Below are 27,536 nucleotides of genomic sequence, written 5' to 3'. Positions count from 1 at the left end.
CCCCAATGATTTGACCACCTGGGAGTTTAGCTCGTCCAGAAGATGGCGCTGTTGTTTAACAAAGTATTTAGTAAATAACAGAATCAAATAAATGAAGACATATTCTGTTGTCTGCTGCAATATTTTAACGAACTTCATATAAAAGAAAATAAATGTTAAATCACCCCAGTCCTGACATATTGGTACAGAATGCTACTCAACAAACAACTTCATGTTGTACTATGATATGGCCTTTTATTGGCCATAAACTAGAGTCTGTTCCCCTAGACCACTCTGAGAGTTAAATTAACTTTGATTTTGCAATATAAATTGGGGTCCCAGAGATAGAAATGCCATTAAATGGGGGTCCGTAGACTAATGCATGTCAAACTGCAGGGGGTCCTTGAAAATAAACATAGCCCTAATGCTCTTTGCTGAAGGCATTAGAGCTATTGAAGTTAACAGAGCTATATGATAGAGCCATACAAATCTTCTCTTATGGGGGTCTCTGGCATATCTTTTGAAATGGGGGTCCGCGGGTCCTTCGCCGTCCTTTAGACTTTAATACGACGCAAAAAGGTTCTATATGTTCCCCAAACGATACACGTATTACTGACAAACTTCAAACAGATAAAACAGTCCCGTTATTAGGTCCTACTCCTAACTAATAATAACTGTAAAATAAATCTTGTCACAACATCTTACATGGTCCATATGTTGGCAATAATATAGTCCTAAATCCAAAATAAGTACCTGCGGCGGGCACTTCAAAGCCATGTAGGCTACGGTATTTCGTCCTATACTGTGGGTAGGTTAGTATAAATATTAGCCAATTTAGCATTATTTATGTAAATGTATGTAGGCTACTGTAACTGTACTATAAATATTGAGGAGGTATATTTATTGAAAGTATTGACATAATATGTAGGCTAAACACTTACGTCTCGGGAGGAAGTGACGAGTAGATCCATGCAAGCTGTATGTCATTGCTCATTAGTGTCACTCTGACACATTGCCTAAAAGGCGCGCGAATCTGAAAATGATGGTCCTGCCACTCTCTCTCTAGGTGCTGCCAGACGGTCGAAAGAGCTGCGCACGTTCTCGGCTGCGCGTAGCTTAAAGCTTGAGTTTTTAGACAGCTGGTGGATGGAAATTAAGCTCCACCTCCGCCGAAGACTTGCGCGACGGCCAGATTCCCGGAAACGCTCTCCTCCGCTCAAGTCTTCGGCGGAGGTGGAGCTTCTTTTCCATCCACCAGCTGTCTAAAAACTCAGAATTTAAGCTGCGCGCAGCTTAAGAAGTGCGCAGCTTAAGAAAGTTTTGCGCTCAGGTGTGGAGACGGTGTCTCTAGCCGCTGCCACACCATCAAAAGAGCTGCGCACGTTCTCGGCTGCGCGTAGCTTAAAGCTTGAGTTTTTAGACAGCTGGTGGATGGAAATTAAGCTCCACCTCCGCTGAATTCTTGCGCGACGGCCAGATTCCCGGAAACGCTCTCCTCCGCTCAAGTCTTCAGCGGAGGTGGAGCTTCTTTTCCATCCACCAGCTGTCTAAAAACTCAAGCTTTAAGCTGCGCGCAGCTTAAGAAGTGCGCAGCTTAAAACCTTTTTGCGCTCAGGTGTGGAGACGGTGTCTGTGTGTGTGTGTGTGTGCGCGCGCGCATATAAGTGTTTTAGTTTTGGCATAAGGTTTTAGCTAGCATAATGGGATAATTATCATAATACATGTTTGTACTGTTAAATTACATGTTAATCAATATATCAATGGATTAATTTAATATTGATAATAATAATAAGCTAATAATATATACTGAGAATGTTATGAGTGCTGAAATCTTACTATGTTCATACTACTTAAATAAAAAGTAATGTTTATTTTTTGCATTTAAGTTCAAAACATCGGTAACCGGTGGAAGGTGCACTTCACCCAACCTTATATCTTCTAAATGATTCCAAGCTAATGGAAACTACAGTCTTTTAGACACCCAATAGAATGTGGTTAACAGGATGTTGGCCCGGGAATCCCCCAGCCCTCCTCTTCTGTTGGGCACCTATTGTATGTTTTCATTCCCACTAACAACAATGTATATACACACGTTCTGAATGCCCCTGCCGACAGATTCAGTACCGCAGCTCGGAATATGTTCTTGAGAGTAGCGCTGCTAGCCCACACACAACAGGAGACACCAAAAGGAAGTAATGCAATGCAATGTAAAAGGTATAAATATCACTTACATCAAAAGTTGTACTGTAGCTCCAAATCCATGTTCACGTAGAAGTCTCTCTGTCTCTATTACTATGTCCAGTGGGCCCTTCCATCCCTTGCAAGTCACAAAGACCTGTCCTTTGATGCATACTCCAGGTGACAAGCAGTGTACATTATATTCATTGGCCGAGTCTAAATCAGAATGGTACACGACACGTATAGTGGCCAAGTCTCAGGCAGCATAGTAACTGTAGTCACTTAAAAAGGTGATATAATACTACTAAATGTAAATTCATAGGTAATATAGATGAATGTGTTTGTTTTAAGATATAGCCCACGGTCCATAACTAAAGCTACGATTAAGAAATGACATCGCCATGTGATATTCCAGTCATTTTTATGTTCCCGTTCATTAGATCCATAATGTAGAGATACGTATCGTATGAGACATCCTAGTCCACACAGTCTGGTGAGTCATTCTGCATCAGCGGCCCATAACCTTTTGTTTGTGTGACAAGTGTGTGAAGAGAGAAAGTCCTGCACCACCTGACCATGTGTCGAAGTGTGGAAGAAACACACGCACACACACACACACACACACACACACACACACACACACACACATCAGAAGTCACAGCCAGCCTGTGGAAAAAGGTAATGCGTGCGCACTTGTTGGATGTTAAAGACACAGACACACACACACGCAAAATACAGTGCCATACACACCTTCAGAAAAGTCCAAGTCAGAAAGCCTATCTTCCAGCAGCCTCCCAGTCAGCTGTGTGTTAGATGAGTGGAAACTCTCTCCCTTTCTCCGTTTTATACCTCTCTCTCCCTCTGCTGCCTAGCCCTACCTCACTTTGGCTTTTACTCTCAACATTTGACTGTGTGTGTGTGTGTGTGTGTGTGTGTGTGTGTGCACCTGCGTAGCCGTAGATGCACACCACACACAATATGCACAATTGTGGAGAGGAGAGAGAGGCAGAAGAGAACTCTTTCATTGCGGCAGGAATATATTATGAACCAAACAAAAGGACCCTGGTTTATTGTTTATGAATTACCAGTCTCCCAAAGCCAACAAAGCCTGCCTCTATTTTCAGAGAAAGAAAAAAAACTCCATTTTCATTTCAGCCCCAATTTCATTACCAAAAAAAACGCTCCTCGGGTCGAATCCCGGAGGTATTCATTCCGCCTCCTCTCTTGCTCATTCAGTGCCGTTGAAAAGGTTTCTTTATTGCTTGCCTTTCAGGGCTGCAGACGTCGAAAGGGGTTTTATAAGTAAACTGTCAACAAAAAAAGAAGAAAAGAAAATATATTGCTTGGCTGTTTTGTACAATAACAGAGCCCAGGCCCAAGTATCCTGTGTCCTTTTGTGCCCCGGCCGCCCCATTCCCCGCTTAGCTTTTGTCCTCCCTTTGTCACCACACTCTTCTAATAAAAGGGGGAAATTCTAGGGGCTGGAAATGTATGGAGCTTTGTACATTCATACTGTACATACAGACGGACAGAAAGGTGCAGTGCAACAAGGAAAGTAATAGAGAGAAAGACAGCGAGAGAGAGGAGTGTGCATGCGCCGCTGTATGTAAATGGGAATGGGTTTGTACATGTGTGTGAAGGTAGATTGATCCAACCTTCAGATAATAGACACCTAACGAATGGCACAATGACAATAACCCAATAGTGTAATTTGTCATTCACTTCAATCGGACTGTTGGTGTGTGTGTGTGCGCGTTTGTGTGCATGTTCTCTCCATAATCCAGGTCCCTATAGGCGAGTTATACAGAGCTAACTCACATAAAAGCATCAAAATCTCTTTGGATAACATGTCCACATGAGCTCTAATGACCTATTTGCTCTATTACCAGCTCAGTGATCTTATTAGTGTCCACCCTGAGATTTGGGCGTATACCAAAGACTGTAAAAATGGTAATCACTGCAGTGCCTCCCTGCTTGGCACATTGCAGTATCGATACTTTTACTGAAGTAAATACATGCAAGTACTTCTTCAATCACAGTTATGGTTGTGTGCCAAGCCCCTTTTTCTATTTTGATGTCGTTTTTGCATATTGTTCTATATATGATGTACAAATAAAGTTTTTGTTGCCAGCAACCAATCACCCACTTTGGGTGTTGGCCTGATTGAGGACACTCCCTGATCCCTTGTCCCATTCCTTATAAATATCTGGTGTAACTCCTTGTATGTCATTCCCTGAAGAAGGCAACTTGTTGCCGAAACGTTGGAAAAATAAAGATTTTGATGGCATCGTGACTACGAGCTGTGCGGCCTCTCTCCTTTTTCAGTCATAGTTATCTCCTGCGGTCAGCACTACTGGTGTGCGCTCCTACCTTCCTGTGTGCCAAGCCCCGTCAGAATTTCGTGTTCTCCTCACCGAGGCTTGCAGCACAAGGGTGGCCACTGTCACAGCAATGTCTGTGAGCCTTTCAAAATAGCCTTTGATAACATTCTCTTCAACCTCGCTCGGCTGTGTGAAATCTGCCCTGTAACATACAGTAGGTTCATAAAAGAATGAAAAAAAAAACAGCACCCCTGCTCTAGCCCACTCCTTTTTTTTCCCCCTCCACACCTTCCTTCCATAATTCTTTCCTAAAAATAGCCGATCTACAAGCTCACAATGCATCGCCAACATGTTGTGAGCTGCCATTTTCGGAGATTGTTCGCCTATTGTGTATGACAGAATAATGACGCTATACGGGTCATGTGGTTGCTTGAAGTGTCCAAAGACAAAAGTCATTGAGATGCAACGTGATGTGTATTTATTTTACATCCACATTGAGTTAAGAGACAGGTGAAATAAATAGAGGTTACAGGGGGAGATGTAATCATCATAATCTTTATCTGACACTACACAGGATGTTTCATCAGTCAAGTTCATTTAAATAATTAAAACAGGCCAACAGCTGAAATGCCGGACACGGTAAGTGTATAGTCTTTTCTTCCATCATCACTTAGTGCATTCAGGAGAAAACAAAGAAGCAATAACATCAGACAGGTCAGCAAATAAGAGCTATGTTTTCTCTATTCCAAGGCATGTGTGCTGACGATCATTTGAAATACCAGCGTTTGCTTTTATACTGTACAAATAAAATGTAATCACAACCTGTAGAAAATCAAACATAAAAAAAATCTATGCAAACATAATTACAAATATAAAAACACGGTTCAAACCTGAATGTTAAAATGTTCAAAATCATAGAGGGAGGGGGGGGGGGGGGGATTTTACAGTGATTGCGTGGATTTTGGTCTTTTCACAATATAATTGGGGAATTTGCATCAACATGAGCAAGAATACATATTTTCCACAGGGTTCTTGATTCTGGCTTCAATTTTCCATTTGCTTTCATGTAATATATTTGATCAACATCAAGAGCTACTGACAAGAGGCTCCTGTCTAGATTTTCTTTGCAGGTGAACGTGACAAGTGCCACAGAGTTCACTTTTGATCTTTAAAGCAAAATCTCTCTGAACAGCAAATAATCATCAAGACAGAGGCAGCCGTATCCATAGTGAGGGATGTTGACAACTAGTGTCCCCGGCCCCCGCTGCTCACCCTCAGACACAATACATTTAGAAACATTATCAACATTGTGGACCTGGAAACAAGAGTACAATGGCTGTTCTAATAGATAAACTTCTACATTATCTCGATGTAGACTATTACTGTACTGTAAATCGCTCAAAGTAAGTAAGGAGAGCACGAAAACACCACAAACGGTTTATTACGGACCGTCAAGAGAATTTCCTAACTCAATTTTTGGACAGATATAAAGCACCAGGGGGGACACCCTGGTGACTCTTTCACCTGTTATATGAGCCACAAGGCCATTCTGAATTATTGCCACATTGGGGACATCTTACTCTTTCAAACATAATAAGCAAGCCAAGGATCAATGTTAAAGGGTTGGCAGCAAAAAGTATTGTTTCTCGTCTCAAACTGAGCAGCACGTTTAAAATGTCAACGGAGCACTTCCAAGCACCGACGGCATCGTTCTCTGCCGTTTACTACTTGGCTGTTCTAATGCTTGGATAGTGGAAGTCTCACTTGGAAGGTAGGCAGCACGATAAGGCCATTTCTCTATATATCATGACGGAATGGTTTGCAAATGACCGATTTGCTCACCTCCACATCGTCCTCATCAACCTCCAACCGATGAGGTCTGTCTGGCCGCAGACTTTTGAGTTATTGCAAGAAGTGATTGGTACGTGAATCCAGCTTGGAAAAGTATCAAGGGTGGCACCCGGCCTTCACCCTTGAAACAAAAGACAGTCCCTCAAATTAAATTGACAGAAGCAGTCGTGGCTGATGGGACAAGATGAAACGAGGGAACCTCGGTTAACCCGTTTTGCCGCAGACTGCAGACCGAGCAGAATACACGGCAGTGAACGTAGGTAAATGCTGGAAAACCATTTTCACTGTAGATATTCAAATATCAACAAGCAACCATTTAAAGTATTATAGTTAAGCTAGTTAGTTATGCAATTATACAATACAATAATGTATCTGTGGTCGTGAAAGTGCCACGACATTTTCACTAGCATTGAGTTTATGGGATACTGTATTGATTAGCCAGTTAATGAATTAATAAATAATTCACAAATTAAATTTAAAAAACACTTATTCAATAAATCAAATGCATATAAGACATTGTACCAGCCGTTTCTAAATGCTACTGAATTTGATTTCATGTAAAAGTCTCAAGATTCCCGTTCATTCTGGTGTGTTTAGTGCCACCTGCTGACAGAGTGCTGACAAAACAAGATGTTGTCAATATGGCGGATCTTTCCATGATCCCCATCGCTGCGGGAAGTGACATCGATCGCGGCTAGTGGTGCGTATACTTTCACAGCTTTGTGGTCAGTTTGGCATTGGCTTCGGTTGTTGGCTGGTGTTTACCATTTTGGTCCCCCGAAGTCAGTTTTGCAGGTTCAAAGGTCAGAGGCCAGTGTCCGTTCAACGGTATGTGTGGTCGTTAATAAAAAAGGTTAGATTTGGTCTCGTCTTTTGTTTTCAGAATGTTCTGCACGTCACTTTCTCTCTCAAGGCCTATTCATTTATACTTCAGATTTAGGTGATGAGGTGACCACCGAAACGGTGGTCACCTCATCACCTGAAACGGTGGTCACCTCATCACCTAAATCTGGTAGTGCACCTCTTTCACTCTCGCACAACATTCTCTCTGTTCATGCCTTCATTTCTCTTAACTCACTCTCTCTCTCTCAGAGGTTGGTCTCATCCCAGGAGGGGTCATTCATGCTCTTCAGAACTCTCCTGATCATCCTCTCCAACTCCTTCCTCGCCCTCTGCTCCTCTTCCAATGTCCTCCTCATCCTCTTGTTGTCCTGGGAGCAGGGATTAAAGCAAAAAAAAGATCTCTGATCTGAAATAGGCTTGGGCTGATATTCAATAATATTGAATATATAGCGATATTTGTTACACAACGTAAGAGGCCCCCCGAGGGCGAGAAGTGGGCGAGGTCGCGTGCACGCATCCGCCTCGTTGACGGCAGACTGATGAATGAGCGCTGGCGCTTTGGCATGGGGGGGGTCAGATCAACATATGGAATGAATTCTGTACTGCCCAGATACACTACTTACTAGTCTGCTTTATCCAGCTCTGATAGACTATAGTATATATGGGAATAGCTGTCAAATCAGTTGAAAGTGAAGTGCCATTGTGGAGATGATCAGATTGTTATTTTCGGGTTGTCTTTGTGACTAGATTAGGCTATGGGTATGGGATGAACAAATTATTGCCTGTGCATCCGTCGTTTAACCCGACTCTGCCAGATTGCGGCAGCATTGAGTTCACAAGTTCCCTCCTCCTGCCTGCGTCTGGGCTCTCTCAAGCAGAAACGATGAGACACGGAAGCAGCGGAACAAAAATCTGATATATCCATAATAATTTCGAGTTGTAGTCTTTGTTGGGTTGCGTTTACATTTGTGCTGTGGCACAGCTTCAATGTCAGTCTCGCGTTGATCCCGCCGCTAGCGGCCGCATATCAGAATTGGTCCGGTGTCGTCTCTGCCCGAGAGACTCCAGACTCTCCCTTCTGGTCAGAATGCAAATGTTGACCAGCAGGGAGTGGTTCCACCATGTCTATCCGTCGTCATCCTCACTAGCACAACCTCGGACAATAATCAATGGCTGTGTAAAATCTATAATAACACTTTCAATTTCATCTCCTGCTCGAGTACACTATATTTTACACGCGTCTTTCATTGATCATTACAGTACCTTCAAACCGTCACAATTTTATTTTAGAAAAATAAGAAACATGTTCTGCTGCAAAGCGGGGGTCGGGTTGTGCCGTTTTACCGCTCAGAATCATAATTATAAGTTAAAGCAGAGAGGAGCAAAAACAAAGCCACGCGGTACCTGTTTGAGTTCCAGCAGCTCGTCCTTCAGACTGTAGACCGTGTCCACCAGGCTCCTGTGTGGGGAAGAGAAACCACTCGGCCTTCAATCTCCAGTTCCACACGCCAATAACGGCCCGTTGTGCTTTCTCACACAGCACAAATAATACAGGAATTAAGAAATGAATCAACAAATAATTACGAACTTATCATCTATAATTACGAACTACCAATCCAAGCCAAGGAACGACAGGTTATGTTTTAAGCACTATAACCCCCTGTGCCAGGACATAATTTTGCATCTTTTTCTTTTTCCAAAACTTTTTTTATATATCGTCTGCACTCACTCACACACTCACACACTCACACACTCACACACACACACACACACACACACACACACACACACACACACACACACACACACACACACACCTCTCCTCCATCACGGTCTGTCCGTTGCTCCTGATCTCCTCCACGATGATCTTCTCCTCTTCAGGAAACAGCATGTGCACGTCCTTCCTGCTCGACCCTGCAGGGGGCGCACGAAGATACCCGCACGGGTCAAGGTGTTATGCAAAGGTACGTCACAATGGCATGCGCTCAACCAGGACACCGCTGTCCATTATTAACCACCAAGAGATTCGGCATGGAGGGGGGAAAAAAGGAGGGCGCCTAGCCCATTTAGGCCTGATGTCGAAAAGTCTTCCGAAAGAATATATATTCAAAGATTTGTGCCGCATTTTCACGATTTTTCAAAAATAGCAGACCTACAAGCTCGTAGCGTGCCACTCGGTGGCGCGCTACGAGCTTGTAGATCTGCTATTTTCCAATAGCTAAAGTGCTAAAGTGTAACATAATGCTTAGTTAAAACACCAAAAGGGGTTCCCGTCAAGAATGGGCTAGTATAGATCCCTGGGGGACCTCGATCGATGAGGCAAACATCAGTAGCATTACAAAGTTGTACACAAAAACAACAACTACAGTACCATTTCAATTTTCCTCTCTCCATTTCCCATTCCCCAAGTGTGTCGTCTTATGTGTAACGCCCAGTACTGCTATTTTCAGCCAATGGGACCATATCTTTTGGGGCGGGTAGATCTTGTTCAGATAGTCATTTTGAAAGTAGCTCTACAATATATGCACACACACAGACACACTCACGCACACCAGTTGGATTGCAGAACTCACTATACCACGTGTGTGAACACACGTTTGGCTTTGCACGTACGCACTCACACACGTGTACATCATGAGGGGTATACATGTTAGACAGAGGGATCCATGCACTTTCACAAGTACACACTGTACTTACAGGGGTACATCTTTGTGTATGTCACGAGTCACGACACGCACACAAAGATGTCTGACCACACAGCAGCAGGTCACAGTCAAAAATAGCCATATCTAAAAGCTCACTGTACGTTGTGAGCTTGTAGATCAGCTATTTTCGTGGCGAAGCAAAATGTGGCTTTTCACACCACAGAGCCATTATTAACCCATTTAGACAGTTTTCTGAAAAACCTCATGTTTCTATGCGAGTGGTGCTCAACCTTTTTCATGTCAATGACCCCCAGAATGATCTGTATTTGGCCGCAGACCCCCCATCTGAAAATATGTAGTTCTAGGGACCCCCCAGAAGCAAAGATTTGAGTTAAAAATGTTCGCTCAAAGATTTGCGCCACATTTTCAAGTTTTTTCAAAAACAGCATAACTACAAGCTAGCTGAAAAATAGCAGATCTACAAGCTCGTAGCGCGGCACTCTTTTCAATAGCTAGAAGTATAACGTAAATGCTTAAAACATGCTTAAAACATGACAAAGCACACAGAACACTACTGGTCGGAGGGAGGGATTGGGACTTGCGGGTCGGGGACTGTGATGCCTTACGCGAAACAGAGGCGGTCCTGGAACTATGGGCGTTCCAGATACTGTCATAATCAGAGTCTTCGGATTGGTCGGAACACGTGGGCGGGTTGCTGGAGTAGCCAGCGGCGGTGGCGGCGTCCACGGGGACAGTGAGATGGGCGTCGGCTAGCACGTGGTTGTGCATGAGGTCCGTCCCCAGCCAGGCTGCGACCCAATGAGCAACGAGGAATGGGGCGGAGCAAAATAATAATAATAATAATAACCAAAAGCCATTTTGAATGGGCGGTGGGTGGGGTTTCGGGACAGACCATAATGTGCGGGGTTGGTTGGGGTTTACAAACAGATGGAGGGTGGTGTGGGTCAAACCAATTTGGATTGGATAAGGGGGTGTTGGGGGGGGGGGGGGGGGGGTTGTGTTGGGACCGAGTTAGTTGGGCGTGGCAAGATGATGACGACGACAGGGGCGACCAAACAAAATGGTGTCGGGAGAGAGGTCAGTGAAATAAAATAAAAAAAGTTTGACACAAATGTATTCGAAAAACAGAGGTGGAGACAATGTGAAGGAGGATTTTAAAAAGTTTAAAAAGCAGGAAAAAAGGAGCCAAATTAATAAAGGAATGAATGGACCGATGGATTGATTAGGAGGAGGGGAAACAAAGGGGTTACAAAGACATAATTACAGAGAAGAGAGGGAGACAGAAAACACTGTTAGTGCAGAGAAAAAAGAAACAATGGTTGTTAGCATTACACTAGCTACAGTAGCACCATGTTAGAGACAGAGAGTGTGTGTGTGTGTGTGTGTGTTTGTGTGCGTGCGCAACGCGTGTGTGGGTTCATGCATGTGTACGAGTGTGCACTCACTGGAGTTGAGAGTCTGCCGCGTCTTGGCGCTGGTGCAGTAGGCCTCGATCACCTTGAGGATCTGAGCGTCCTCCTCCAGAGCAGCCGTACCTGGAGAGGACAACGGAAGGTGGGCCGGACGGAGGGACGGAAAGGAGGACGACGGAGGGAAAGAGGGTGGAGGAAGAGAAGGAATGAGGAAAAGAAAAGACGACAAGCACGTATGGGATGAGAGGGATAACCCGTTTTGACCTGAGATCAGATTCTAAAAATGTCTTCTACATCCTGACAGTTTTCTGAAAAAGCTATGTTTCTATGTCAGTGGTTCTTCGATTTTTCAAAAATAGCAGACCTACAAGCTCGTAGCGCGCCACTCGGTGGCGCGCTATGAGCTTGTAGATCTGCTATTTTTCAATAGCTAAAGCATAACATAATGCTAACACTAAAAGGGGTTCCCGCCCCAAAATGGGTTAAAGTGTGTTGTTGCATTAGTGATGTGTGTATCAACATAAGCCGTCTAATTGTCATCCCTGCTGTCCCTGTTGCTAACGGAACTTTGGTTGAGCAAAATCATACGTTTTTTTTAAAGCTGCGTTTCATTTTCGTTTGAGAATTGCCATGAAGGGCAATTGATTCCAATTTGTAAGGCTTTGTAATGCACAAATGATTAACTTTTCACCTTACTTAAAGCATCCAAAAACAAATGATTGTGATGCACTTAAGTTTCCCCTCTGCTCTGAATTTGCTCAAATATGAGCAAGCATGCGCAGTGCGCTCCGACTCACTGCGTACACACCCCTCGGTGTAGCATTTGTTTTCTTAGCGCTCCATGTACCCGACCTCATACCATTGGTTGAGTAGAGTTCATGCCACTTACTTTCATAGATATTAAAAAAATACATGCCTCACAGGCCGCTGCAGTTCATTGGAGCGACGTGTCTCCCAATGAAGGCAGGAAGTCAAGCGGAAGTGCAGTGCTGAAGGCTTTTTTTTAACCCATTTAGGCCTGACCTCAACATTTTTTTTAAATCTTCTAAATCCTCCAGTTTTCTGAAATAAATATTTTCACGATTTTTCAAAAATAGCAGACCTACAAGCTCGTAGCGCGCGCTACGAGCTTGTAGATCTGCTATTTTTCGATAGCTAAATTATAACATAATGTTTAAAACACCAAAAGGGGTTCCCGCCCCCGGCGTTTGCTGAAGTTATTGGGCAGCGTTTGCTGCCCAAGTGACGTCACTCATGAAGACTCCTCCATGTCTCTCGCTGTCACTCAAGTGACTATACTGGCCAATCACAGCGCGTCTTTTCCGGGACTTATGTTACGCGCGCGGAAGCTGCTCATTGAATGCTTTGCAAGGAATGTCGGGAAAAATTGTGCCTTCAATTGTGACACGCGCCTCAGAGCCGGAAAGGGTGTCTACGTTTATATGTCACGTGTGTGTGTGTGTGTGTGTGTGTGTGTGTGTGTGTGGTACATACTCTTCCTCACAGAGAAGTCTTCCTCTGAGGGCTTCCTCTCCGGTTTTCTCTTTGGAAGCAGCTTCTTCATGTTCTTCGGACTCTTACTCATGTCCTATACACAGGGAGACAGGACTCACAGTGTGTGTGTGCGTGCGCGTGTGTGTGTGTGTGTGTAATCTGCAGGTGCAGTGTATGCTCTGCGTGTAATGGATTTGTGGATTGCGAAGTTGTGAATTGCATTGTTGTTTGTGCGAGGAAATGTACTCTAAAGCCTCCCGTGCAACTTTGAATTATTGTGCAATTGAAATCATAGATATATATAAACTCTAGATGGCTCAAGGCGGAGTTTCTGACGTCGTTCACCCGGCAGCCATCTTACTTCGGGGCTACAGTACAGTATGTTCAATGGCAGCTCAAACAGAAACAGTCATAACTCGCTCAAATCTTGACGGATTTACAAACGTTGTCAACGTGGCTATGATTCAGGACGCTTATCTGCTTAATTTTCTTTATATATGAACGTCGTATAAAAGCATATAAGTATGCGGACGTCTCTGACGTTTATAACAAACCAAAGTTATGGTCATTTAAGAGTACATGCCCCATAGACACAATGTTATGTGGCCCGAGGTAAGATGGCCGCCACGTAACGACGTCGCTCTCCATTGGCCAACAGCGCGGGTGAGCTATCTAGAGTTTATATATATCTATGATTGAAATGGCCAAAGGGATGCAAAGTACTCTGCTGGACGGCCTATGGCTGAGCAAAAGCTTGGGGAGCAGGAAGGGAATATTTATTTGTCCACACTTTAACACAAATGTAGGACAATTGGAGACTATCTACTTGAAGCCTAGCGTCCCTATTCTGGGGGAAAATAGTCAGCAAAAATAGTAGATCTACAAGCTCAACATGGGACTCCAGTCAACAAAGAATAGGGTTTAAATGTTTAAAGTACTTGAGACTTACAGCCATCCGTAAACTAAAACACCTGCCTCGCTGATCCCATCGTCTTCTCCTCCTGTACCGTCGCTTTCTGTGTGGTGCCATCTGTTTTTTTTGGTTTTTTATTCATAATGCTTAGTAATAGTCAGCAATAAGATAAAAATGTTTCAAGATAACTCATTTAGCCAACAAACGTATTCCCCGCCAACCTAGAAGTGATAATGACACCTCATCCCTGACCGGCTGCAAAGCACTCACAATCAAACGTGACCCACATCTATCCATGTCTACACTATAGCAATTGAAAAATAGCAGATCTACAAGCTCATAGCGCGGCACCGAGTGCCGCGCTACGAGCTTGTAGGTCTGCTGCAAATAGTTTGTAGGTCTGCCGCAAATATTTGAATTTCGACGTCAGGCCTAAATGGGTTAATGGTCTAGCTGGCTCACCTTTTACATGAAAACTGGTAACTTAGTCAATTATACGACTCTAAAGTGGTTGTTATTTGGCGTTTTCGGTTGATTTGCATTTAATCTATAACAATTGATTTGACCAAATATTACAGTATTGTGCATCACTATCACTTGGGTTCCTTCCCCGCAAAAGGACTGTTTGATTAAATTCACACACATCCATCATTCACGCGCGGTTGCCGGTCGTACCTCCTTGAAGCAGAGGGCGGCAGAGGGCCGGAGCGGGGGCGCGGGCCTCAGACAGCTCAGGCTCCAGGGTTTCGGGGTGCTGGGGGGCTCCAGGGGTTGGCTCCACACAGGGTTAGTGCCAGTGCCTGGGGTCGCGCTGAAGGAGGTTGGATGGGGGAGGGTGTGGTAGAACGACCCCGTGCTGACCCCGCGCTGAGATTCGGAATGTCTGTAGGGGGTGGCTGGGTGGGAGGGTAGCTGGGTGGGAGGGAGGGAGGGAGGGATGGTGGAGAGGTCGAAGGGGGGGGGGGGGGGGGGGGGGAGAGGAAGAGACACGAGAGGGAGATGGGAGGAGAGACCGGATAGTTGGGAGAAAGGAAGGGAGGGTTGAAAAATCCAAATTAACTGATGTTACGGTTTGAAAAACATAATGGTTACCCGACTGACTGACACAGACTGAACGAATAATTGTTTGAGTGTTGGTGGAAGTGGAAGTGTACTCACTGTGTTGCACACAGACTGGTGTTTAGGTGCGTGCGTGGCCGTAGTGTGTGTGTGTTTGGTGAGAAGGTCCAGCCAATCCTGGAGGTCCTGCTGAGTACCGCAGACCACCTGTGTCCGCTCGCCTTGACCACCTGCAGAAAACGCACGCACATTGCATGACAACAACTAACAAGCAAGCAAATCACCAGTTATCTCCACTATTAGTTTGTAGCTGAGAATGCCTCTCTGTTGAGGTGAGAAGCTGAACGTACCAGATATCTCAAAGGCGTTCCTCATGTTCTCTCCGTCCTCCAGTCTGGAGATGAGCATTCCAGACAGAGGAAGTCTCCCCTGCAGGGGGACAAACAGAAGCATGCATGGAACACACGGTGTCAGGGGGCGCTTGTCCGTTTTTGTACCCCGGAATTGTCCACAGTGAAGGGTGTGTGTGTGTGTGTGTGTGTGTGGGGGGGGGGGGGGGGGGGGGGGGTCAAGGCAAGAGTCAGATGGCGTCAGATAATCTCCCACATAGCCTACATAACAACTTCCGTGAACCGAATTCACTGTAGCAGCCTTTTTCATAAATTATATTTGTACTTTTGTACAATTTGTATATTTGTGCACAGCTGCCCCCCTTTGCCAACTTGTAGACTTTTGTATTGTACTTGCACAGCTGCCCCCCTTTGCCAACTTGTAGACTTTTGTATTGTACTTGCACAGCTGCGCCCCTTTGCCAACTTGTAGACTTTTGTATTGTACTTGCACAGCTGCCCCCCTTTGCCAACAACTTGTAGACTTTTGTATTGTACTTGCACAGCTGCCCCCCTTTGCCAACTTGTAGACTTTTGTATTGTACTTGCACAGCTGCCCCCCTTTGCCAACTTGTAGACTTTTGTATTGTACTTGCACAGCTGCCCCCCTTTGCCAACTTGTAGACTTTTGTATTGTACTTGCACAGCTGCCCCCCTTTGCCAACTTGTAGACTTTTGTATTGTACTTGCACTGCTGCCCCCCTTTGCCAACTTGTAGACTTTTGTATTGTACTTGCACAGCTGCCCCCCTTTGCCAACTTGTAGACCTTTGTATTGTACTTGCACAGCTGCCCCCCTTTGCCAACTTGTAGACTTTTGTATTGTACTTGCACAGCTGCCCCCCTTTGCCAACTTGTATACTTTTGTATTGTACTTGCACAGCTGCCCCCCTTTGCCAACTTGTAGACCTTTGTATTGTACTTGCACAGCTGCCCCCCTTTGCCAACTTGTAGACTTTTGTATTGTACTTGCACAGCTGCCCCCCTTTGCCAACTTGTAGACTTTTGTATTGTACTTGCACAGCTGCCCCCCTTTGCCAACTTGTAGACTTTTGTATTGTACTTGCACAGCTGCCCCCCTTTGCCAACTTGTAGACTTTTGTATTGTACTTGCACAGCTGCCCCCCTTTGCCAACTTGTAGACTTTTGTATTGTTCTTAATTGAACTTTTAATCTGTTTTAAATCAATGACCTCTCCCATACAGGAAAGGATTCCAAATAGGCCAGCTGGCTTCTTCCCTTCCTTGCATTGTATTTTTGTTCTTTGATATATTATTGTCTATTTTTTGTGCTAAATAAATAAACCTAAACCTAAACCTACTTAGGCTGTCTTAATTCATAATTCATAATAGTTAGAGAAATTACAAAGTTTCAACAACACCAAAGTAGTAGTTGTGAATTAGTAAACTGGACAATGAATGTTTATTTTGTCCTCATGTTGCGCTTCTGGTTTTTGCCGAAATTTAGATTTGTCGTTTCTCATGAGCGCAAGTCCGTTGTGCTTCAACTACACAGGCAGCTGCCTTCGGTGCCTTCACTGGCTTGACCTCTGTGTGCGCTGACTGCGCCCGCCTGCTCCTTCCCAGCTCCTCCCACCCCTCACTGGGGGGAAAATTCCGGGAGAATGGGCAAGCGTCAGGGACACAGAAAGATGGACAGTGTGTGTGTGTGTGTGTGTGTGTGTGTGTGTGTGTGTGTGCGTGTACCTGATAGATGAATCCACTCATCCTGGAGCTGGCCGAGATCATGATCAGCGTGTGAGAGAAGAGGAGGAGGTATCGCTCACTCCTCTCCTGGAGAGACACAAAACACCTCAGAATACGATTGTTCCTCTTCTAACCCCGGGATTGAACCCGGTTTCAGGTGCATGTGCTGATTTTATTATTTTTTACCATCGACCTAACCCAGTTAGACACGCTATGAGCTTGTAGATCTGCTATTTTTCAACAGCTAAAGTTGAACATAATGGTTACAAGTTAACACTCCCATCGCCCAGGACGAAGTTCTTTGTCCTTTCTATTAGTAACGCCCAATGCCCAGGACGAAGTATTGTCCAAAATACGAAGTAGTAGAGATCTGCTAATATTAGATCTGCTTGCTCAGGGGATACATTGAATATTGAGCATCAAGCCCAAATCCGTGTCTAGGTGAGACATGACCTTTGACACGAACCAAAATGTCTCAATAGACGAGCAGGGAGACAAAATACAACGACGCCAATTGCATAAGAAAATTACATTTCATTCATTAAAATGTATGTCCCAGAAAAATCTTTGAGATCAGCAAACAAGCTTCTGCTGGAGGTCCCAAAGGCAAAACTGAGACTTAGGGGAGATCGTGCCTTTTCGGTAGCTGCCCCTAAACTGTGGAATGAACTCCCCCTCTTAGTAAAACTGTCCCCCTCTATCCCTATTTTTAAATCCCGTCTTAAAACACTTTTTTATTCCCAAGCTTTTACCCCAGAGTGAGTTATTTTTTATTTATTTTTTATTTTATTTTTATCTTTTGTTTTATTGTTTGTTTTGTTTTTCTCCACCCTGTTGTATATTTGTATCTCTATAATATGTTTTTGACGATTTTGTGCACTTTTATTTGTTATGTAAAGCACTTTGGTCAACTCTGTTGTTTTTAAATGTGCTCTATAAATAAAGTTGGATTGGATTGGATTGGATTGGATTGGACAGCTCCGCTTTAAGTAAAAGTTACCCTCCACTGCATAAAAAATACTAGTAAGTATAATTAACCCATTTTGGGCGGGAACCCCTTTTGGTGTTAGCATTATGTTATGCTTTAGCTATTGCAGAAAATAGCAGATCTACAAGCTCGTAGCGCGCCACCAAGTGGCGCGCTACGAGCTTGTAGGTCTGCTATTTTTTTTAAATCGAAGAACGACTGACATAGAAACATAGCTTTTTCAGAAAACTGTCAGGATGTAGAAGACATTTTTAGAATCTGATCTCAGGTCAAAATGGGTTAAGTGAAATATAAATTAGCATACATAGTGTAACAGTGTGCATATGCATAGCATAATAAGAGTCGTCTACCGGACAGCTCTGTGTGTGAACACTGGTATGGGACATGTGGAGAACAGGGCCCAGGTTTCTGATGTCATCGCCCTCCCAGTTTCTGATTGGCTCGGTGAGGATCTGCAGCTCCAGTTCCTTCCTCTTCCTCACTTCCTGGCACTGAGCCTGGAGACACAGCAACGTAATAATGCACGGCGAATTAATACAAAACATATACAGTTAACTGTAGACGCAAAAACGCTACCTGCCTCGTCTGATGTCTCTGCGACAGTAAAATAACATTGATAATAAGCGGCATGTTTTTATAATGTTTTTTTTTTTTGTGGCTTTCACCTTTATTTTATATTTTTGTATGGAGGGACAGACAGTAGGCTGACAGGAAATGGGGAGAGAGATGGGGGGGGTGACATGCAGTAAAGGCCGTCGGGATCGGGAGTCGAACCCGCGGCACACTGCCAGGCTGGATTACCAGCCAAGGTGCCTGGACCGCTGAGCCACGGCCCAGGCCATAAGTGGCATGTTTTTGTTTGTTTTTTTAAATATTGGACAAAGTCAAAGACTCTCTTCTAGTGATTGAGACTTGTGAGACAGTTGTACTGGTGTGCTTACATACAAGAGAGACAGGGAGAGAGAGAGAGAGAGACAGAGAGAGAGAGAGAGAGAGAGAGAAAAGAGTGATCAAGCTACGTACCATCTACACAGTACATGTGTGTATATTTGTATTGAGAGAGAGTTGTGGCAACCCACTAGACAGCAGATGTTTTGAAATCTGTCTGATTTGGGATAATCATTTTAAAAAGGAGGGAAAAAAAAGAAATGGCGCATTATATTTTCAGGCTTTTGTCCTAAAAAAAACCCTAGCAATAGAGGGTATGCACTATGCGTGTGACATCATCATCAAACCCGGAAATACTGCAGTGGCAAAAAAGTACCTTTTGGCCTTGACACCCAAACAGAAAAGTCCAATCGTATTGCATTAAACGACATTAAACAACGTTAAACTCACTTTGCCTGTCACTTTGCCACTCGATTCGACATTCACTTTATGCATGCGCATACCCTCTATTACTGTCCCAACGTGGCCACTGATGTGTGTTTCTTACAGCAAGGCTTTTGAAGGCTGTCATCGAGGTGTGTAGGTCTGTCCTGTCAGGGTGATGGTCCTGTGATGAGACATGAGACATTAGAAACATGCAGAAAACATCCCAATTCTTCTCATACTGGTTAAGGGGGCAACGTCATGTCCCAAAAACCATCGATTTCCGGGTATCAGGTACGGTCGCCCGTAAACCATCTATCAGGTACGGTCGCCCCTAAACCATCTATCAGGTACGGTCGCCCCTAAACCATCTATCAGGTATGGTCGCCCCTAAACCATCTAACAGGTACGGTCGCCCCTAAACCATCTATCAGGTACGGTCGCCCCTAAACCATCTATCAGGTACGGTCGCCCCTAAACCATCTATCAGGTATGGTCGCCCCTAAACCATCTATCAGGTACGGTCGCCCCTAAACCATCTCGCCGCTCGGTCCCACGGTTCTTGTATTCTTTATTTTGTTTTACTGACAATAAGGTTAGAAATAAGTTCAGGGTTAGGCATCGTTTTACTGGGGTTAAGTTTAGGTATAGGGTTAGGTTTAGGCATAGCTTTTACTGAGGTTAAGGTTAGGAAAAAGGTTGGGTTTAACCGTTTAACCATAATTTATTTAGGTTACTTTAGGAATAAAAAAACGACACTTCCCAGAGTGCAACACAAAATGGCCGCTGCTCATTAAGAGCACCTGAAGACTTTAAAAGGCCACACAAACAAACAGAAACCAGAGAGAAGAAGCTCCAAGTTATTTCAGTAGTCGAGTTCAACCCCAAAGACGCCAATGGTTTACAACTGTATAAAGTTCTTTCCTAGTTCACTCCAAAGGACAAGGAAACTGAGTTGGGTCCACTCAGTTTCCTTGTCCTTTTGACTCAACAGACAGACAGACAGACAGACAGACAGACAGACAGACAGACAGACAGACCTCCATGTGTCTCTCCAGCTCCTTCAGCAGGGTGGGGTAACGGTCCAGTCGGGTGAACGGCTTACTGAGACCAGTGGTCAGAGTCAGGATACCTGGACTGGACGCCCCCTTGGATTCCATGTACTCCCCCAGGTCCTCACTGCAACACATAATGCACACACGCACGCGCACACTTGTAGATCTGCAATTTGCGCTTGATGTTTTGAGCTACTATGACATGTCCAGAATATGGGGCGGGATGCTAGGGTTCATTCAAGTGGTTAGGTCAAGTCAAGTGTTACCTGTGTTGGGTGAGCACGCTTACAGCTGAGGGGTGGTTCGAGCAGTACGCCATGTACAGACTCTTCATCTGTGGCATGAGACCCAGGAAGAAGCCACCAATTCGCTGCTGGAACTCTGAGAGTCTACACACGCACGCACGCACACACATTTCATTATTTATTATTATTGTGTGTTATTTATGTCCACATACAATAAGCGATACAATACAAGGACACAAATAATTACAAGGTACTGGAAAAACGTCTGCAAATCTTGGACAAAGGGTTCATATTCCATGAACCCGGTGACTATGTCTCACTAGTTTTTGGGTCCACTTGACCCATCGATTGAGCAACACTAGAGGTCACTGTATCCCACAACATCTGCCTATACAGTCTTAAGCTCCAATGCAACTAGTGAGCTGTGCATAATAGGCTTGTTTGTTTCTATTGTTGGCTGAACAGGATGTAAACTGGGAGTTGTCCATAGAGATGGTTTTGCCTGTGGAATTAGTAAGGCCACAACACCTCCCAATATTTTATAGATTTGTTTTTGTTTTTACTTATCCATGATAGGTTTGCCAAACATGAATTATCTTTTTCATGCTGCAAGTTCCTGTGAAGTGAAATCCTCGCCACCGAAGGAGCCTGGCTTGTTTTCACGCATTTCTCGTGTTGGAGCAGTGTGTTTTTTGTCGACTAAAACTAAGACGAAAAATGCTCGTCGACTACCTTTTTCCACTGACGAAAATGCAAAATGCAAACTAAATGAAAACTAAGCTATGACGACTAAAACTAAGACTAAATATACTGACAATTTCACTGACGAATATAAACTAGACTAAAATGTTAGGAAGGGACTAGAGTGGACAAGAGATCCAGTATAAGTCATTTTACACTAGGTTGCATGCTGAAAATAGAAGATCTACAAGCTCACAACGCGTCAAATCTTATATTTAGTAGACTAAAACTAGACTTAAGCTATTGAAAAATAGCAGATCTACAAGCTTGTAGGGCTGCTATTTTAGACCAGTCATTAGTCCTACAACTACAACCTATATCTCAAACCCTCACCCTAAACCTAACCTCCCACGGGGCAGCACACCTAAACCTAACCTTAACCCATGTCTAACCAATGACTAGTCTAAACTAAGTATGCACCCCAAAAAAAGTCTAAATGGGTTAAACTTCTGGCCACTGAGCAGTTCCACTGGCCAAAGTGCCTTGCTCAAGGTCAACTCAGCAGTGAGGCGTGAGGAGGGGTGAGAGAGTGTTGCTAGTTGGCTTCTGTTTCACAGCCACCACCAAGAGTTTTCCCCGACGGTCCGGGGTAACAGGAAACGAAAAACAAAAAGAAAGAAAAAAAAAACAGAGCGGATGCGAACTCACTTGGTACGTTCCTCCAAGGACTGAACCAATATCTGCTGGAAGGTGGAGATCTCTTCCAGGTTCCCCTGAATATGAGTGATGTCTGCACTGCTCAGCCTAGAGGAGAGGAGAGGAGAGGAGAGGAGAGGGAGAGGAGAGGGAGAGGAGAGGAGAGGAGAGGAGAGGAGAGGAGAGGAGAGGAGAGATTTTATGATGGAATCTCTGTCAGACAGACACACATAAAAGTCAAAGTCATACGATTTGTCACACACGTTATCGCAGTGAAATTTGTTCTCCGCATTTGACCCATCTCTTGGAGCCAAGGAGCGGTGAGCTGCAGCCGTGCCGCGCTCGGAATCATTTGATTAGTAGATTTGACCCCCCAATCCAACTCTTTGATGCTGAGTGCCAAGCAGGGAGGCATTGGGTCCCATTTTTACAGTCTTTGGTATGACCCGGCTGGGGATCGAACCCCGACCTCCCAGTTTCAAGGCGGACACTCCAACCACAAGGCCACTGTCTGGTATTAATGCAGTATTATGCATAGACATATATAAAGGCTAGATGGCTCAAGGCGGAGTCTCTGACGTAGTTCACCCGGCGGCCATCTCGCTGAGGGGCTACAGTACACTACGCTTATCTGCTTAATGTTATCTTTTTATATGAACGTCATATAAAAGCGTATGCGGACGTCTCTAACAATTATAACAAACCAACCCATTTGAAAAATCGGTTGTAAATTGAGAAAGTTATGGTTATTTAAAAGTACATGCCCCATAGACACAATGTTATGCTGCCCCGAAGTAAGATGGCCGCCATGTAACGACGTCGCTCTCCATGGGCCAGCAGCGCAGGCAAGTCATCTAGCTTATATATATATATATATATATATGGTATTATGCACACATACATATTCACGAACGCATGCATTCACACACATACTTGTCAGTCAGTAGACCCATCACAATTATTACATAATCGCCTAACCGCAATTATCTGAGATAATCGTAATCTGGGTTTTTTTACACAATCATCATGATCATTACCATGTTAAAATGTATTTTCAAACATTTAAAAAAAAGAATAGTGAAAATAGCAGATCTACAAGCGGTGTGACATGTTTTGAGCTTGTAGATCAGCTTGATCTACTTGGCTAAGTCCACTATTCATGTTTTTTTTTAAGTATAAAAGTAATTAAATGATTTAAATTAGTTATTTGTCATATCTTCCTTTTGCAACCTTTGTTTGCAAAGCCAAAAAGAAATTCAAGTTGTATCCATATGTTCCAATGTTCAACGTCAAACACAATTAAATCATTAATCGCAAATTTTTTGTATGACAATTCAATCGTCAACTTGTTACAAAATGTTGTAATAATGAATTGCATTTTTATAGCACTTTTTCCAAGTGCTCAAAGCGCTTTACAATGGTTCATTCATTCATACATTGGGAGGTGAAGCGGCGAACAGTCGACGCCAGTGTCCTCACTTCCCACATTCACACACATCATTGGAGGCAACGTAGGGTTCAGTGTCTTGCCCAAGGACACTTCGACATGTGGACAGGAGGAGGAGCCGGGATTCGACCCGCCGACCCAGGGATCATTGGACGACCTGCTCTACCTCCTGAGCCACAGCCGCCCAACAGAGACTAATGGTGACGGAGCCTACTTTTCCGTGGGATGTAGGGAGCGCAGATATGAAGCCAGGAGACTCTGGAGTTCTCGTGAATATTCACTCTCGGTTTCCAAGATGTTTTGCAGGACCTAAAATGGATACATGGCAAAATAAATGTCATCAAAAGTACCAGTTCCAGTTCTGCTGAATATCTTCAAGCTAAGAATGTACATATAGTTAACCCATTTTGACCTGGGAACGATTCTATAAATGTCTTCTAAATCCTGACAGTTTTCTGAAAAAGCTATGTTTCTATGTCAGTCGTTCTTCGAGCTCGTAGCGCACCACTTGGTGGCGCGCTATGAGCTTGTAGATCTGCTATTTTTCAATAGCTAAAGCATAACATAGTGCTCACACCAAAAGGGGTTCCCGCCCAAATTGGGTTAAATAACTGATACAAAAGAATTATGGAATTCCCAATCAAAATTAATAGCTTAAATGTCTCCACTTGAATGATTTAAAAGGTACATTTCTATAAAGACTAGAAAGATGTTTTAGATTAAGCTAGAAGATGTTTTAACCTTTCTCACATGCTGGTTTGGTCTATTCCACTGGCAGCCTTATATTTTGATCTATTTTCAGAAAAGGTGCTCTTTTCAATGCCCCACAATATAGTCCATCTTCATAAATAAATATAAAGAATGCTAATAGTTCACAGAAGGACACGGAATTAGGTCAACACTTCTATCCACTTAACTACCAATACTAGTTTTATTTATTTGTTTTATCGTTTTTTTTTGCTTTTTGGCAGCATTAGAGACAAAAGGACATGAAGTCCTTTCATCTGTCAATACTGGATAGGAACAATATTGACATCAGGGTGTGTGTGTGTGTGTGTGTGTGTGTGTGTGTGTGTGTGTGTGTGTGTGTGTGTGTGTGTGTGTGTGTGCGTGTGTGTGGTTGCAAGATGGCGGCAGGAGTGAACGCTGGTTCTCCAGCCAAAATGCACTAATTCCACATTAAAACACACCCGCCGTAACTACCGTCGTCAATGTAGGGAAGAAAGGTTATTATTATTATGGATGTAACCAGATTGCTGCTCGCAGTGTGTTAAGCATGTGCAGCAGTTATATCTGGTTGGACCATATAATGTAACCTAATTCTGATCAGTGTTTGGGTCTTTTGTATTGCGCCTCTTGTGCAGATCCAAATAAAATAATTAAAATGTGTGTGTGTGTGTGTGTGTGCCTGCCTGCGTGTGTGCGTGCGTGTCTGTAGGTATTACAGTAGAATCAGTGATGGCACAGCATAATTGGGACAGTGTGGTGGATTGTTGCATTATTGAAATGCCACTGTGAAACACACCACACACACACACACACACACACACACACACACACACACACACACACACACACACACACACACACACACACACACACACACACACACACACACACACACACACACACACACACACACACACACACACACACACACACACACACACACACACACACACACACACACACACACACACACACACACACACACCACCAGCAGACTACCCTCTGGCGAGGTTGGCCCAGAAATCAGTGAAATGGAAGAAACAGCCTACATTACATTACTTACACACACGCACACACACACACACACACACACACACACACACACACACACACACACACACACACACACACACACACACACACACACACAGACAAATGTCACACATTTGATCGTTTGCACACAGCTGCCGGGTCATTATCTGGGTTGGATTTGAATGTTTGAACCAGACGGCCCAATTAATTCTGTGTTCTTTCATTTTGTTTCGATACTAAATTTACTAGGCTAAGCTAAATTAGCATCGACTTCAACCTACACCTTTTCGGGCCGTTTTTGACGTAGTAGTCTCGACTGTATGCATATATCCGTGTCATGTTATACTTTAGCTATTGAAAAATAGCAGATCTACAAGCTCATAGCACGGCACCGAGTGCCCCGCTAGATCTGCTACTGTAGATCTGCTATTCTTGAAACTTAATGAAAATGTGGCGCAAATCTTTGAATATACTGTATATTATTTCAGAGCGAGCGCTTTTAACTCAAATATTTGCTTCTGGGAGGTCCCTGGAACAAAATATTTTCAGTTGGGGGGGTCGACGGCCAATTACATATAATTTTTGGGGTCCTTGACATGAAAAAGGTTGAGCACCACTGATATAGAAACTTAGGTATTTCAGAAAAATGTCAGGATTCAGAAGACTTTTTTTTTAAATTTCGACGGCAGGCCTAAATGTGACCAAAATAAACTAGTATTGGACGGACCACACACCACACCCACACACACCCCCACACACATGCACACATGCACACATGCACAAAATGCTCACCACATTGTAGTAGGTCTTGCTGATGATGGTGTTGTCAAAACCCTTCGGGGGACTTTTCACTCCGTTGGGTGATACAGGCTGGTCTGCGTTGAGGAAAAGGGCAGGACAGAACATCAGACATGCGTTCAGTGTTGATTTCGTCGACTAAAACTAAGACAAGGGACTAGTGGACAAGAGATCCAGTATAAGTCATTTTACACTCGGTTGCATGCTGAAAATAGCCGATCTACGATCTCAAGTCAAAACACGGTATATCTGTACTGTACAGTTACATACACAACAGTATCCCATTTTATAGATTTCACAGAAGTGCAGAAACAGCCACTGGCACTGATGTATATGGTAGTTTCCTTTTAATTTCTTTCCCAGCGGCAGCAGTATATGGCAAAATGGTAAAATTATAACAGTAGTACCCTGGAGAGAGCGCGCACGCGCCCGCGCCCGCGCCCGCACACACACACACACACACACACACACACACACACACACACACACACACACACACACACACACACACACACACACACACACACACACACACACACACACACACACACACACACACACACACACACACACACACACACACACAATGTTTCATCTTGCCGTGGTTGTATGTCCCAGTGCAGCCATAAAAGTGAATGATCATCTCTTCCCATCAACGTGAAAAGGCCAGGAATGCTCCCGAGTCCGACTCGCTCTTATTAAACAACATTTCAGAACGGCAGTATGCCAGTGATAATACGGCAGCAGTGCGGTGGAACTTTTAAAACGAAAGCATACCTCCTCCATGATGCCTCGCTGCCCTTACTGTAATTTTGAACATGGACAGACAATAATGAGCCATGTATGTTGTTCTTGATGATGTTCTTCAGGGTCATTTACGGAGATTGAATGTATAAAGTAATGACGACAAGAGTTACTGAGGAATGATGAGGACACGAGGAAGGCAGAGTGTTTTCAAGATGACAGGATCTCAAAATCAAATGAAACGTTCAACCAAGTAAACCCTATATGCTTCGTAGACTGTGGTCCCCCAAGGGGTCTATTCTTGGTTCCCTCATTTTTCCCCTTCTACACCAAGCCCTATATGTTGCGCCACCCCTTACCCCTCATCCCTAAACTTACTTGCCATTTTTTACTATTTTAAAACATTTCAAAATAGTACAAATAGCCGATCTACAAGCTAACAACGTGTCGATGTAGATTGGCTAGTTGAACTATTTTTAAATGTTTAAAAATAGTAAAAAATGGCAAATAAGTTTAGGGATAAAGATAAAGAAGATAAAGAAAACTTTATTGTCCATTAAATTGACATAAAATGGAAATTTGTCTTTGGCACACCGGCAGTCAGTTACAACAATAAAACATTACAAAAAATACACAGGTGCATTAAAATACTATATAAAAATGCATTCACATTAACACAACAACAGTGATCATGAGCAGTGGCGATTAGACTATTTAAATATTTCCTTATTTAAAATGTCCACAGCAGTTGGCACAAACGAAGTTTTGTAACCCTTCTTTTTTGCTAATTTTGCCCTAAGCCTCCTGCCCGATGGCAACAAGTCAAATTCAGAGTGAAGAGGATGGGTGGAATCATTGTAAATCTGAATTGCTTTTTTGGTTATGGAGCGGTTGTATATGTCCTGAAGTTGCAGTTGTTTGTCTCCAATGATCAGGGGATAAGGGGTGGCGCAAGATGGAGCCCAATATCTCTTCCCAAAAAGTAGCCGACCAGCAGCTG

At 43.8% G+C, this 27,536-nt stretch overlaps 1 protein-coding gene across 1 annotated transcript in view; it reads right to left on the bottom strand.

Annotated features, from left to right (window-relative positions):
- Positions 1-7,341: 7,341 nt before the first annotated feature.
- The window catches only part of LOC306917681 (rho guanine nucleotide exchange factor 7-like), a 41,930-nt gene continuing 21,735 nt past the window's right edge, over positions 7,342-27,536 (bottom strand). Inside the window, exons 6-21 of the mRNA XM_079495976.1 lie at positions 25,787-25,869; positions 23,448-23,542; positions 21,799-21,894; positions 20,431-20,553; positions 20,150-20,288; positions 19,234-19,293; positions 18,149-18,295; positions 16,811-16,897; positions 15,067-15,145; positions 14,816-14,946; positions 14,333-14,569; positions 12,745-12,838; positions 11,284-11,373; positions 8,990-9,086; positions 8,577-8,631; positions 7,342-7,540 (exon numbers count right to left, since the gene is read on the bottom strand). Coding sequence (XP_079352102.1) covers positions 7,418-7,540; positions 8,577-8,631; positions 8,990-9,086; positions 11,284-11,373; positions 12,745-12,838; positions 14,333-14,569; positions 14,816-14,946; positions 15,067-15,145; positions 16,811-16,897; positions 18,149-18,295; positions 19,234-19,293; positions 20,150-20,288; positions 20,431-20,553; positions 21,799-21,894; positions 23,448-23,542; positions 25,787-25,869 — 1,736 coding nt within the window. The 3' untranslated portion in view covers positions 7,342-7,417. The remainder of the gene's footprint in view (positions 7,541-8,576; positions 8,632-8,989; positions 9,087-11,283; positions 11,374-12,744; positions 12,839-14,332; positions 14,570-14,815; positions 14,947-15,066; positions 15,146-16,810; positions 16,898-18,148; positions 18,296-19,233; positions 19,294-20,149; positions 20,289-20,430; positions 20,554-21,798; positions 21,895-23,447; positions 23,543-25,786; positions 25,870-27,536) is intronic.

This window comes from Electrona antarctica, assembly GCF_951216825.1.
Source record: "Electrona antarctica genome assembly, chromosome: 24".
Classification (NCBI taxonomy): domain Eukaryota; kingdom Metazoa; phylum Chordata; class Actinopteri; order Myctophiformes; family Myctophidae; genus Electrona; species Electrona antarctica.
The sequence above is the reverse complement of the archived record's forward strand: the minus strand, read 5'-3'. Positions and strand labels throughout refer to the sequence as shown.